A 15,304-nucleotide genomic window follows, 5' to 3' on the forward strand; every position below is an offset into this window, starting at 1 on the left:
CCAGCGATACATGAATTCAACAGCAAAGGCAGTAATTGCTCAGGTTCACTGCTGTGTCACTTAGCAGCGTGAGTTTCTTTCACTGCTGTGTCACTTAGCAGCGTGAGTTTCTTTCTCTCTCTCTCCTTTACTGACCATGTGCTGCCTTTGTCTGCGCCTCTCCCTTTTAAACGTGCCATTGCTTTGACTTTTTTCCCCAATGATTTCATGCTGACCTGATAATCCTTTACTCTAATTTTCTGCCTTGTCCCCATAACTCTTGATTCCCTTAATGACTAACCATCTCAGCCTAATTCCACAGATTCACAGCACTCAGAGAAGAGATTCCTCCTCATTTGTTTTAAATGGGCATCCACTTTTTCAGAGATTTTGCTCTCTGGTCCTAAGTTCTCTCACAAGAGTAAATAACCTTTTAGCATCCACCCTGTCAATGCCTCAAAGGATCAAATGGGTTTCAATAAGGTCACCTGTCATTCTCCTATATTCCACTGGGTACAGGCTTCACATAGTCACAGATGTGTGCAGCATGGAAACAGACGCTTTGGTCCAACTCATCCATGCTGCCAGAATATCCTAAATCTAATTCCATTTGTCAGCATTTGATCCATACTCCCCCTAAACCTTTCCTATTCATATACCTATCCAGACGCCTTATAAATATTGTAATTGTACCAGCCTCCACCACTTTCTCTGGCAGCTCATTCCATACACTCTGTCTGAAAAAGGTTGCCACTTAGGGCCCTTTTATATTTTTACCCTCTCACCCTAAACCTATGCCCTCTAGTTCTGGACTCCCCCACCCAGGGAAAAGACCTTGTCTATTTATCCTATCCATGCCTCTCATGATCTTATGAACTTCTACAAGATCACCCCTCAGCCTCTGACGCTACAGAGAAAATAGCCCCAGCCTATTCAGCCTCTCCCTATAGCTAAACCCTCCAACCCTGGTAAATACTTGTAAATCTGAATCCTTTCAAGTTTCACAATATCCTTCCTATAGCAGGGAGACCAGAATGGCACACAGTATTTGAAAAGTGGCTTAACCAACATCCTGTACATCCAGATCATGACCTCCGAATCAAAGTTCTGACCAATAAAGGAAAGCATACCAAACGCTTTTTTCACTATCTTGTCTAATTGCAAATTCACTTTCAAGGAAACATGAACAGGCACTTCTAGGTCTCTTTGTTCAGCAACACTCCCCAGGACCTTACCATTAAGTGTGTAGGTCCTGCCCTGATTTGTGTTTCAAAAATGCAGCACCTCGCATTAATCTAAATTAGACTCCATCTGCTACACCTCGGCCCATTGGCTCATCTGATCAAGATCCCGGTGCACTCTTCGCTGTCCACTACACCTCCAATTTTGGTATCATCTGCAAACTTAATAACCACTCCTCCCGTGTTCAAATCCAAGTCTTTCATATAAATGACAAAAGCAGTGTACCCAGCACACCGCTAGTCACAGGCCTCCGAAAAGCGACCCTCCAGCACCACCCTCTGTCTTTTACCTTTGAGCCAGTTCGGTATCCAAGTGGCTAGTTCTCTCCATATTCCATGTGATCTAACCTTGCTAACCAGTCTCCCATGGGGAACCTTGCTGAATACCTTACTGAAGTCCATATATAGTCAAGTCCATATATAGCGCATCAAGATAATATTTCAAGCCACCCATTCCTATCGATCAAAACTCATCTTACCCTAAGAAGCTCTTGTCTGGACGCACACTGGTGATGTTTGGATTTTCTGTGTAGCTGTAGAAGACATTGCTCAATCTTTTTGGAATATCACCATACTTGACTGTGATAGGCAGCTCATCTGTCTGGTTGCTTGGTGTAGTGAGACACTGGACTCGGTGATCCTCAATGTCAGAACTGCCCAGGGGTAAAACACAATTAAAATTCTGGCTAAAATTGTCACCTGCATCTACCTTGTGTTACAAAGAAGAAAGCTAGTTATTAATTTGTACAGGTCCCATTTTACATGATCTCACTAAAAAGCCAACAAGCGACCTCAGAATTGCGCAGAATTTAAGTAAAATGACCAGAGCCACTGACATAGCCCTCAGTTCAGTACCGAGTCTCACAAACCAAGAAGGTCTCAAGCTCAGTGTTGCCAGAAGCAGTACTTTGTAGGGCATTGCAATTGGCCTCCACGCACTGGATTAGGGAATGGAAAACCACGGGGCTCCTACTCCTGATCAGTATTCACCGATTGTTGCTGGAAAATCCAAATGGGGGTGATCAACTGAAAATGGAAATGTGATCAGCTGTATGGCCATCAAAGGTGCAATAAACAGAGATTAGGCGTTGGCAAAACTGGCAAATCAAAAATACAGTCCCATGGATGTGGCACCAGCCTCAGTACAACTCCCAGCCTCGATGTGAAGCCTGGAGGTATCTGGAGGCTAGGTGCTGGCATGGACTGCATTGGAAAGACTATTATTCTGAACTTTTTATTTCTTTATTTTTCCGATTTAACCCTAAAGCGATGAAACAGACCCTTCAGTCCAACATGTCCATGCCAACCAAATATCTCAAATTAATCTCGTCCCACTTGCCAGCACTTGGCCCATATCCCTCTAAACCCTTCCTATTCATATACCCATCATGTCTTTTAAATGTGTTAATTGTACCAGCCTCCACCATTTCCTCTGGCAGCTTGTTCCATACACGCACCACCCTCTGCGTATTTTCATTCTTCAGATAGCATGAAGGTCTGAAATGCCGGACATTTTAGTTCTTCATTTGGCTAATGTTACTTTCCGAAAAATTTGTACTTAAGAATCTGTACCCAGGTACCTTTGTATCTGAACATAGTGCCGTAAGTGGTGACTTGTAAACTTTTCACTGTACTCATATGAGTACATGAGAATAAAGCTATCACGGATTTAATCCTATCGAGCAGTGACCACCAATAAAACAGGAGAGGTGGGAAGGAAAGCTCTTTCATCAACAAAACAATTGTCCCCGTTGATCCTGATATTCTTAGACAAAAATCGGTGTTTCAGCACTGTACCTTCTATTCTCGGAGAATACCCCCTTGCCCCATTCCAATCTTCACTTTGGCATTATAAACCAAACTTAGTGAAGGTGTTCAAATTGGCAATTCAACTGGATGTCTTCCTCCCAAGAAAAGGCACCCAAAGTCTATCCTCAGTACGTCCCCTTGACAGTATGGTCAAGATCAGGAGCAGTAACGGCTTCTATCCTCAGTACGTCCCCTTGACAGTATGGTCAAGATCAGGAGCAGTAACGGCTTCTATCCTCAGTACGTCCCCTTGACAGTATGGTCAAGATCAGGAGCAGTAACGGCTTCTAACTGGCAACTTTTCACTCAACAGTATGGCACGTTGAGCTAATTTAGCATTTTCCTTGTGTCAAAGTTCTGAAGGATTCCTAGCTCTTCTCAAAAATAAATACACTTACATAAGACAGGGAAGGTCACCAACAAATACCCGGACATCACTTGGTCTGCCAGTCAACAAATTGACGCCATTGAGAGTAAGATGTGTTCCTCCAGCTTTTGGGCCACGTGACGGTGAAATAGAGTTCAGCACTGGGTTCTGCAGGAGTAAGAAGTAGCAACATGGTGCAGCTTAGCAACTTGTGAAATAGATCCTGACCTGGGTAAAACTGACCAAGTAATCAGCTGACTTTTCACAGCTACAACCTACAATCCCGATTGTTGCAGTCTGGATTTTCCTTTCAATCAAGTGGTCCAGAGATGCTATAACACACCTCTGGAGTAGATGGGACTTGAACCTGGTTCTCCTGTGTCAGAGATAGGGATATTGCCGATGAAACACAAGAGCTCTTCAATCGTTTCACATTAATGCAGGTCAACAAACATCAAATCCATCACAGGAAGCTGAAATTTGTACAAGCAGCAGATTCTGATTCAGTCTGGGTTCCCTCAATCTGATCCTTACTAAGTTAAAACAAAATATGCTCAGGCGGTTTTGCATTAATTGCTCCTTCTCTGCCCAGATCTGTACCAGTTGGGCTTGTAGCCATGGCTCTTCCCCAAGTTGTTGTTCTATCTGCTAGGCCCGTCAGTCAAGGTTTCCTCTCAGACTGTGCATAGAGCCAGGTAAACACTGGGTGTTAGCCACAGGTTCCTGAAGGCTGGTGCTTTAACCACAGGCTTCCAAGTACACAACAAACCATTAAACAAAACCTGCTATTCCCATTCCAAATATTCTCCTGTTTCAGAAACGACAGGAAATTCCAGGAATCTACTTTTTTCTTAAAAGAGAAAGCTGAAACTAAAACATGATTAAATCCATTTCATACTGACCTGATAAGTAAAGGGCTGTGCAGAGCTGCTGCTGCCTCCATTTACCACTTCAACTGTGACCTGGCCTGATACTTGCTCATTACTGGCTGCTGTGTAGCACACAATCCTACAGGAGGAAACCCAACAGCATTAGCTGCAAAACGTCACGCTGAACACCAACCAAGTCAAATGTACACAACCGAAAAGTACTTTTAACTGCATAATCGAATTATATTATTCAACTATCACCATCACAGTTTCAGTGATTTCACAGTTAACGAGTTGTGAAATAGATCCAGATCTGGGTGAAACTGACCAAGTAATCAGCTGACTTTTCACAGCTACAAAAGTCTGTGAAAGCGGTGACTTCTGTGGCTGAGTATTTGGAGTCAAAAAACCTTCCTTCCAAATGAAGGTACTAATGCATTAATACTCTGAAATCTGGCACTACCGCACTGTCCACAACATGACCACAATGCAGGATTGGGCCGTTCAGCTACTCAAACTTGCGAGGAGAAAGTGAGGACTGCAGATGCTGGAGATCAGAGTCGAGAGTGTGGTGCTGGAAAAGCACAGCAGGTGAGGCAGCATCCAAGGAGCAGGAGAATCGATGCTTTGGACATAAGCTGTTCATCAGGAAGCCTTTCCTGATGAAGGGCTTATGCCCGAAACATTGATATTCCTGCTCCTCAGTGCTGCCTGACCTGCTGTACTTTTCCAGCACCACACTCTCTACTCAAACTTGCCCCCTTATACAATCAGATCCGTACCACATCCCCAATTCCCCAGCACTAATCCCGATCCTGTGATACCTGATCCTAACTATGTAAATATTGGTCATAAGACTGGGGAAGAACTTGCTTGCTCTTCCTGGAATTCACACCTACCCGAGGGGGTAGACAGACCATTCTTTAACATCTCGTCCTGAAGATAATGCTTCCACCAGTGCAGTAGACAATAGACAATAGGTGCAGGAGTATGCCATTCTGCCCTTCGAGCCTGCACCACCATTCAATATGATCATGGCTGATCATCCTTAATCAATATCCTGTTCCTGCCTTATCTCCATAACCCTTGATTCCACTATCCTTGAGAGCTCTATCCAACTCTTTCTTAAATGAATCCAGAAACTGGGTCTCCACTGCCCTCTGGGTCAGAGCATTCTACACAGCTACCACTCTCTGGGTGAAGAAGTTTCTCCTCATCTCTGTCCTAAATGGTCTACCCCGTATCTTTAAGCTGTGTCCTCTGGATCGGCACTCACCCTTCAGCGGAAACATGTTTCCTGCCTCCAGAGTGTCCAATCCTTTAATAATCTTACATGTCTCAATCAGATACCCTCTCAGTCTTCTAAACTCAAGGGTATACAAGCCCAGTCTCTCCAGTCTTTCAGCAGTAGTCCCTCAAGTGCTGCACTGAAGTGTCAGCCTTGATATTACAGTCAGATCTCTGCTGAGGGACCTGAACCCTCATCCACTGCCTCAGAGGAGGCAACACTGGAGCTGACCTGCAGCTAATACAGTGAAGGACTTTAGAAATGAATGTATCTGTAGTGAAGTGTCATCTTTAGCTAGAACCTCTCATCGAATCAGTGCGCTCGGAAGGATATTATCAAATTGAAGAGGCAGCAGAAAAATTTATGTAGATGTTATTGAGACTCAAAGGTTTGAGTTATAGGGGGAGAGGCTGGGACTTTTTCCACTGGTGTCTAGCAGGTTGAGGGCTGAACTTTGAGGTTTATAAAATCATGAGGGGCATAGATAAGATGAACAGCAAAAGTCTTTTCTTGAGGGTAGAGGGGATCAAAACTAGAGAGCATATTTTTAAGGTGAAAGGAGAAAGATTTAAAAGGGACTCGAGGGGGAATTATTTCACTCACAGGGTGGTGTGTCTGTGGAATGAACCGCCAGAGGAAGTGGTAGATGCAGGTACAGTTATAAATTTAAAAGACATTTGATTAGGTACATGAATGGGAAAGGTTCAGAGGGATATGGACTAAGTGCAGTTATTGTTTAGTTTGGGAAGCTTGGTTGGCAAGGACAAATTGGACCAAAGGGTCTGTTCCTGTGCTGTATGACTCTACAGCTCTATAAATCAAAAAATAACACTGAACAGGGCAAGTCTTTTCTGCTGCCTCTTCAATTTGATAATATCCTTCCAAGCGCACTTCCAAACAACAAACGCATTAGTCCAATTCCTTTCCACGTTCCTTCTCTTTAAAGTACTTCCCCAACTATATTTGGATATGCAAGGTTTGTGAAGGTTTGTAGCTCAGGTTGAGGTTTAGGGTGTAGGTTTGCTCGTTGAGCTGTAGGTTTGATATCCAGACGTTTCATTACCTGGCTAGGTAACATCATCAGTGGCGACCTCCAAGTGAAGCTTTCTATTTATATGTTTGTCCTGGATGGGGTTCCTGGGGTTTGTGGTGATGTCATTTCCTGTTTGTTTTCTGAGGGGTTGATAGATGGTATCTAGATCTATGTGTTTGTTTATGGCATTGTGGTTGGAGTGCCAGGTCTCTAGGAATTCCCTGGCAGGTCTTTGCTTAGGCTGTCCCAGGATAGATGTGTTGTCCCATTTGGATATTTACTCTGAGATTTGTAATGACCAATTTATCACACAGTGCATTCCAAACCCTAACCACTCACTTGGTAAACAATCTTTTCCACATGGTGCAGTTGGCTAATTTGGTAATCACATTCCTGTGCCCATTTTGTCATTGTTTCCAATGGCTGAAGGGTCAATGTACTCTTCCTAAATGCTTTGCAACTTTAAACATAAATATCAAATTTGCTCTTAATCTTTTCTCCTCAATCAACCATTCAAAGCTTTGCAGCATTTTGGATGGCACTCCGAGGACCAAATTCAGGCAAACAAACCACCTTTCTTAGAAAAGCACAGCACAGAGGCACTGGATGGAAAGTATTATGGGCTCTAAAACCTTCGACAAAACCTACATGCTCAAATCCTTACCACATTGGTAAGGATTTGAGCATGGGCGGCACGGTGGCACAGTGGTTAGCACTGCTGCCTCACAGCGCCAGAGACCCGGGTGGAGTTTGCACATTCTCCCCGTGCCTGCGTGGGTTTCCTCCGGGTGCTCCGGTTTCCTCCCACAGTCCAAAGATGTGCAGGTCAGGTGAATTGGCCATGCTAAATTGCCCATAGTGTTAGGTAAAGGGGTAAATGTAGGGGTATGAGTGGGCGGCGGGTCGGTGTGGACTTGTTGGGCTGAAGGGCCTGTTTCCACACTAAGTAATCTAATCTAATCTAATTTCTACACCCATTAGGTCAAGCTCTGAGCCAGGAATGTTTAAATTCAGAGCATAGCCCAGAGCAATGCCACTTCAGTGGAGGGGATTTGTATGGCACTTCAATAGCAGAGTGGAAGGTCTAGGATGCACCACAACCTCCAGCGAATGGCATGAATCCAAGACAAGATTCTGTGCATTGATAGGGCGGTAACATGGCGGAATAGTTAGTTGGAAGAGATTCTTATGAAGTGGGAAGTCTGCGGAATTGTGCCAGAGCTCACTGTTCATTCATGTAATGGCGGCTGGCAATTTTTAAGTGACTGACCTAGTGGAGACCTCGTACTTCAGAGGATCAGCACGACACGGGATCCCAGCCACCGTCACCATGTTCTGGATGTCCTCGAATCGCTGGCCTAGGTTTGAGCCCGTGATGGTGACCATGGTTCCACCTTCCTGCAGCCCTGACGCTGGGTCAATCTGGGAATGAGAATAATCCATGTTAACAGCTGCAAATGTAACAGCAGTGGGGAACACGGTAGGAATGGTGAATAATCTTTCAAATGGGGAAAGACACCAAAAACATAGATGCAAGGTGTAGGTTTTTCAGAATTCAATTTTGTAAAAATGGGGATAAAACGAATGATAGGTTTGTGTTTTATTTTCTCTTCACCTTTTGCCAAGTTTAGAAAAACGTCTGCTTATTCATCCAAAAGAACATTATTAACTTGATCCTGAACAACAAGTTTCACTGTGACATTCAATTGTTAAAGGCATCAGCTTTGAGCTGATCATGCAGCAGACATTTGGTAGCAGAGAGGTAATGTTACTGGATTGGTAGTCAAGAAATGTGCAGTAATGCTTCAGAGATAGGAGTTCAGATCCCACTGTGGCAGCCAACGGAATACAAATTCACTTAAATCGATAAATCTGGAATAAAATGGTGGGATTATTACTGATAACCGCAAAAATACCACATTGTGATACACTGAATAAATCTGCTTTACCAGCACTGTAGTTGAGTCTGAAGCACCCAATCAAATTGCCGAGTTGCTCACCCAGACATAGGGAACCTAGCACCCATCTGGTCAAGGATATTTAGGGATGGGGGGCAAGTGCTGGCCTATCCAGTAACGTTCACATCTCATGGAAAAATAAAAATAACTCCTGACACCGAGACAGGTGTGTTATCCAGTAGGAAATCCCTGAATCGTAATCACAACCCAGCTCACCCCTGCACAATCGATGCTAAGTTAGGAGAGCGATGGAATACTCCCCAGTTGCTGAAGCATTCAAGAAGCTGAACACCATTCAGGGAAAAGCAGCCTCTTCAATGTTTATCCCATTCATCACTGATGTACAATGGGGGTATCAGTGTTCAGTATCTATAAGTTGCCCTGCAGTAACTCACCAAGGTGCCTTCATCTGCCAAAGGGTGAGGCAATAGCCTAGTGGTATTATCGCTGGACTGTTCATCCAGGGACCCAGCTAACGTTCTGGTGACCTGGGTTTGAATCCCACCATGGCAGATGATGGAATTTGAATTCAATTTTTAAAAGAAATCTGGAATTAAAAGTCTAATGACAACCATGAATCCATTGTCAATTGTCAGGAAAAACCCATCTGATTCACTAATGTCCCCTTTCAGGAAGAAAACTGTCATCCTTACCTGATCTGGCCTACGCGTGATTCCAGACCCACAGCAACGTGGGTAACTCTTAACTGCCCTCTGGGCCACAAGTGCTGGCCTAGTCAGTGATGCCCTCATCCCGTGAATGAATGAACGAATAAATATAAAAATCTGTTAGAACTCTACCTGCTGGAAGGATAAGAGCAGCAACTAAATAGGAACACCAGTACCTGCAGGACCCTCTAAGCCACACGATCATCCTGACTTGGAAATATATTACTGTTCATTTACGGTCACTGGGTCAAATTCCTGCAACTTCCTCTCTAACGCAGTTCGAAATCGCTGATCTGTACAGCTCAATACTGCACCACTGAAGGATTCAGCAGGAAATCCTCGTCTCTCTGATGGTTGCAAGACATATTTGTTTGCTCTTTCCATGCAGTCGAGTCAAAAAACCTTTTCCTTTTTATGTGGAGATTTATTTCATTTTAGAAAGTTACTATTAATCATTCCGCCACCTTTCTAGATAGTTCCAATTCACAATTATTTGTTTAGTTAGAGGGAAAATCTCAAATCCAAACTGGCTCTATCGATGATCACTCGTGACTTCTGGCTACTGATTTTCTTGCAAGTGGAAACATCTCCTATGGACTCGGTCAAAGCCTTTCTTAATTTTGAATGGCTTTATAGATTTCCTCTGAAAAATGTGTTGCTGTAAGTGGGACACAGTTACAGGTTAACCAGGTGTTACATAAAGGCTTGACTGGGCAGATATCCTTCCCTGCAGGTGAGTTAGGGGTTTCTGCATCCATCTGGTAGTGTCCCAGTCACCACTGTGGAGACTAGCTGCTGATTGCAGGTTTATTTCATTCATTGAATCCACACTTCCCAGCTGCTGTGGACCAGATCAGACCCTCTCAAAACATTTTAAGAAGGTAGCCCAGACCCTAACGTTTTCTTACTTTAAACACAGGACTGATGCAGCTTGTCAAACCATTCCCTTTAGCAAAGCTGAATGTATTTACACCAGGCGAAATGAGGACTGCAGAAGCTGGAGATCATAGTCAAGATTAGAGTGGTGCTGGAAAAGCACAGCAGGTCAGGCAGCATTCCAGGAGCAGGAAAATCGACATTTCGGGCAAAAGCATTTACACCATGGTTGAAACACAAACAAAAGAAATCAGAATTTAGAATAACTTAACTATTTGGAAACCAAACCGGTTTGAAGTCACAACTTAACAAAGGAGCTGCTCCAATTCCCACAACATCCCAAAAACACACCCCATGGCAAATGGTAAATTCAAACTCAGGTGCTTACAGGCAGGAGAGATTTCAGAGAGAGGAGTCAGGCAAGAAACATCTGTTGAAGCATGGAACCATTTGTCACAGTGACAGCCTCACAGATACCAGCAGTTTCTGACTGCCTGCTAAAACTAAACCAAACTAGAACAGGCCCTGAACTGGGAGAACTGGCCATTTCCCTTTTGTTGTACAACTGTTTTTAAAAAACCTAAAGGCCTCCCCGATTGTTGGCTTAGGCAGTTTCTGTTAGCCATTTCAGCACCACTGCCTTTACAACCCCTCTTGGAAAAAAAACAAAGACAAAATAACCTTGTTAAAAGGGTTAGCATTGTCACAGGTGGAATCCAATTTTCGCCCATGCAGGATTTGGGACTTGAGGTACAGCACTGCCATCAGTCTGCTACTGAAACACTACTACCTTCCCTTCCAACAGGGTGCTGTGCTGTGAGCAGCGTGGGCCTCATCGGCCATGCACTGCTCAGCTGAATCAAAGGTACACCATCTAGTTTTGGGTACTTTTCTGTTGCCCTGGTATTTTTTTTAAAACCTGCATGGTAACTCACCGAGTGAATGAAGGGGGCTGGACAGGTCTGTTCCACTCCATCCACACAGGACTTTTCGTACACACAGCTGGGCTTCCCTCCCCCACACCACACACAAGCGTACTTAGTTTCTGCTGTCTGACAGCGGCTGCAGTCTGTTCGATCCACAGAACAGTTATACAGGGTAACTGTACAGAAGCAACAAAAGAGCATTAATAATTTTCTCACAGATCTTTTCCAAGACTAAGAGAGCTCCAACTTGGACCCATTTCTAGGTCTTACGGTACAGCAACGACTACATTTCAAAAATGTATTTCAAAAATACACAACGGAGCTTTCTAGGACATCAGCGCATTGTGACAGATACTGCTTAAATACAAGTTATTTCATTCAAAATGGAAAGAAAAGTGAAATTTGACTGAATGACTGTGCACAGATTAGTCATGGGCCCCACGGACCTACAGGTTTGGGGGAATATAAACAAAGTTAGCAAATTCCACCCAATTTAGCATGGCTGTTTTAACTTAACCAAATTTAACCACAGTCAGTCATACAGCATAGAAACAGGCCCTTCGGCCCTCTACGTCTATGCCAACCAACCAACAAACAACACTAATCCTCTTTACCTGCACTTGGTCCACAGCCTGTTATGCCCTAGCATTTAAATGCTTATCCAGGCGCTCGTTAAATGTTGCAAGAGTACCTGTCTCCTTCACCTTATCAGGCAGCATGTTCTATATTTCTACCATCCTCTTGGTGAAAAACAATTTTCTAAAATTCCCTTTAAATCACTCACTCATGTGCCCTCTTAGTCACGGTCATACAGAACTGGAACAGACCCATGCTGACCAGGTTTGACCACTTGCCTGCATTTGGCCCATATCCCTCTAAGCCTTTCCTGTTCATGTACCTGTCCAAATGTCTTTTAAATGTTATAACTGTATCCGCATCTATCACTTTCTCTAGCAGTTCATTCCACACACAAACCATCCTGTGTGAGAAAAAGTTGCCCTCCGGTCTCTTTTACATTTTTCTCCTCTCATCTTAAAAACATAGTCCCTAGTGTTGAAATCTCGGGAAAAGACTTTTGTTATTCACTTTCTCTATGCCTCTCATGATTTTATATACCTCCCCTCAACCTCCTATGCTCCAGTGAAAAAAGTCCCAGCCTGTCCTTACACTCAACACTCTAAAGGCAGCCTCACCACTTCCTGTACAACCTTGACATAACATCCTAACTCCTATCTTCAATAGCTTGAGCCATGAAGGCAAACATGTTGAATGCCTTCTTAACCACCTTGTCTACCTGTGATATAACTTTCAAAGAACTATGTGCTTAATCCCCTTGATTTCTCTGTTCTACAACACTACCCAGTGCCCTGGATAAATCTTGCCCCTGTTTTAGCAAAATGCGACACCTCGCATTAATCCAAATTAAACCACATCTGCTGCTCCTCAGCTCAATTGATCACGAGCCCTTTGTAATCTTAGATAACCTTCACTGTTGACTATGCCACCAATTTTGGTGTTGTCTGCACACTTACTTACCATGCCTTCTAAGTTCTCAGCCTTTATATAAAAGGCAAACAAAAGTGGACCCAGCACCAATAGCTCTTCTCTCTCTTGTCCCTGCCTCTTGAACTTTTGTACACCTCAAACAGATTCCACCCCCAACCCCCCTCCCCACCTTGGCCTTCTCTGCTCCAGGGAAAACAAACCCACTCTATTCAGTGTCTCCTCACAACTGAGACGTCTCATCCCAGGCAACATCCAGGTGAATTTCTTCTGCACCTTCTCATACATCCTTCAAATAGTATGATGATCAGAAACAGCACACAGAAACTCATCTGTAGCCTAAACAATGTTTTATAAAGTTGTAACAAGACTTCCTTGCCCCTATATTCTACGCTCTGGCTAATGAAGGCAAGCTTTATGTTTGCCTTCTTCACCACCCTATCCACGTGTGCTGACACCTCAGGGACACGTACATCAAGGTCCCTTTGTTTCCTTATCCTGCCTCGAGGAATACGCCAGTCCTGAATTCTCACATACTACTTTTGAAAGACTCCCACTTTCAAACGTAGGCTTCCAGTCAATGTTTGCCGAACCCTGTCTAATCATACAGAACCCCAATTTAGATCCTTAGTTTTTGCACTACCCTTACCACTTTCCACAATGACTTTGAAACTTTAGACTTATGGTCATTATCTCCAGAATGCTTACCCACTGAAACTTCACTACCTAGGATTAGGACCAGCACTGCCCCATTCTTTGGTGCAATATCTATGTACTGGCACAAAAAACTCTCTTGGACGCACCTTAAAAACTCCACCCCATTTCGAAAAATACCATATTGTACCGTATGTGACTGTTTTGCTTTGCATAATAGCGGCAAAGTGTAGCTGTGGGGTGAGGAGGAGAGCTCAAACTAGGAAATGGAACCTTTGTAAAGATGAAATGGTAATATATCAGACGTGTGCACGTGCAAACAAAAGAACCAGAATAAAATAAAAACAGAAATTGCTGAAGAAACTCAACGGGTCTGGCAGCAACTGTGGAGAGAAACAGAGTTCATGTTTCGGGTCCAGCGACCTTTCTTCAGGGGTAGGTAGCGAGGGAAAATTGAAATGCTGATAACGGAGGTAGGGAGGAGAGGATGGAGTTACAGAATAGACGGTGTCAGAGCCCAGAGGGAGGGAAAGAAAGTCACACACACAAAGAGGTGGTTGAATCTAAGCCAGTGAAAGCGATAATTGGGACAGCAAGCAGGTGTAAACGGGTTGGTTGCCGGTGCTGAAAGCAGCCCATGTCGTGAGAGGGCCTGGAGTGTGGGGCTGGGTAAAGGACAGGAAAGGTGCTCAGGGCCTCTAATTACTGAACTTGATACTGAGTCTTGAAGACTGTGGGATCCCCAAGCGGAAACTGAGATGCTGATCTTGGAGAACAAACAAGTTCAAAAGGGTAAAAAATAAATTAACTCAAGATGGCATCATCATATTTCCTATGTCCATAATAAATGAGCAAATTATTTTTTAAAAATACTGATTGCTACCTGAAATGGTGTGGACAAACATGAATAAAAATTATGTACATCGGGCACATTTACAATCAAGACCTTGACACCATACCAAATTAGCTAGTAATGCTCACGTCCGAGAATGGATTTAAAAACATCTTCATGAGAGAAAATAAAGGGATAGGAGGGTTGCAGGGGCAGAAGTTGCTAATGGATTTTGATTTCTGTTATTCTCAAGGACAATATGTTCAGGTCAAGTGAGCTACTTTTGATGCCATAAGTGCATTCCTGGTGTAAACTTTGCATGGGAAAATTACATTGCTGTTGCCTTAATTATTGCAGTAAATATTCAAAGTTATTTGCATCAACATCGTAGCAAGCTCCAACACACACGCATAAACCATCACAGCACAAGGACTATCAATGTAGCTCATTAGTATCAGTCAACCATACTAATAACATAGTGATAAATGTCAGAAACATTAACGATGAACATTACACTGTGTACGAAGATGTTGGCATGCTGGCAGTATCAAAGGAGAAGCAGTTGAGGAAATAGTTCCATTTTCTTTCTTATATTTTTTCAGGAAAGGCATGAAAATACTTACTATGCAAATCATGACCGCTGTCCACTCTGTAATTGGGCCGCCGTTGGACATACACGGTTGCATTATACTCTTGCTGTAATGTGGCATAGGTAAACTGTAGTGACAGAAATAGGAGGTTGACAAACCAAAGATGAACAGTAAGTATCTAATCCTGAGTCTAATTTAAAAGTCAAATCTGCTTCCTTTTGCCTGCGTGTGTGTGTGACTCGCGGTTGGACTCAAGAGATGTAAAATGGAAAAGACTTTTGCTCCAAGAGTCCAGACAATATAAGTGTGAGCTCTGTGCTCCTGGCTTGTAGCTTGGGCCTACAGGGAGAACACAGTCTACAATGTAGATGCCCTTGCTCCACTGCTCTTTCCCCTTCAAGGGCACAAAGGAATAAATGCGCTTTGTTGTCTTGATTGTATGTTCCCTTATTTACCGTTAAAATTGAATTTAATCCAATTTTCTTTCAATAGCTTGTCAGAGTTGGTCGCGTCTGCTGTTGAAAGCAATTGCTTCCTGAGTTAACAATGTGAATTAGTGAACTTCTGAATTATACTTCAAGTTACAGCAGGGTCCTCCCCACTCTGGGTAACCATGTACACCAATGCCTTGCACAGACTGACACTGTCTCACCCACCCTCCTCCATCACCACCATAGGGGATTCTACCTGGACAAGCAACATTTACTAGTG

The 15,304-nt window shown here is 43.5% G+C and overlaps 1 protein-coding gene across 7 annotated transcripts in view; it reads right to left on the bottom strand.

Moving 5' to 3' along the window:
• Positions 1–15,304, bottom strand: part of plxnb1b (plexin b1b) — a 261,451-nt gene that overhangs the window by 55,977 nt on the left and 190,170 nt on the right. For all 7 annotated transcript variants that reach the window (XM_043707786.2, XM_087994156.1, XM_087994155.1 and 4 more), the window contains 6 exons: positions 14,627–14,720; positions 11,024–11,190; positions 7,857–8,008; positions 4,299–4,404; positions 3,428–3,564; positions 1,700–1,873 (listed from right to left, as the gene is read on the bottom strand). In XM_043707786.2, coding sequence (XP_043563721.2) covers positions 1,700–1,873; positions 3,428–3,564; positions 4,299–4,404; positions 7,857–8,008; positions 11,024–11,190; positions 14,627–14,720 — 830 coding nt within the window. The remainder of the gene's footprint in view (positions 1–1,699; positions 1,874–3,427; positions 3,565–4,298; positions 4,405–7,856; positions 8,009–11,023; positions 11,191–14,626; positions 14,721–15,304) is intronic.

The sequence above is a fragment of the Chiloscyllium plagiosum genome, unplaced genomic scaffold (assembly GCF_037043375.1).
Source record: "Chiloscyllium plagiosum isolate Xiang-an unplaced genomic scaffold, Cpla_swu_hap1 HiC_scaffold_14, whole genome shotgun sequence".
NCBI lineage: Eukaryota > Metazoa > Chordata > Chondrichthyes > Orectolobiformes > Hemiscylliidae > Chiloscyllium > Chiloscyllium plagiosum.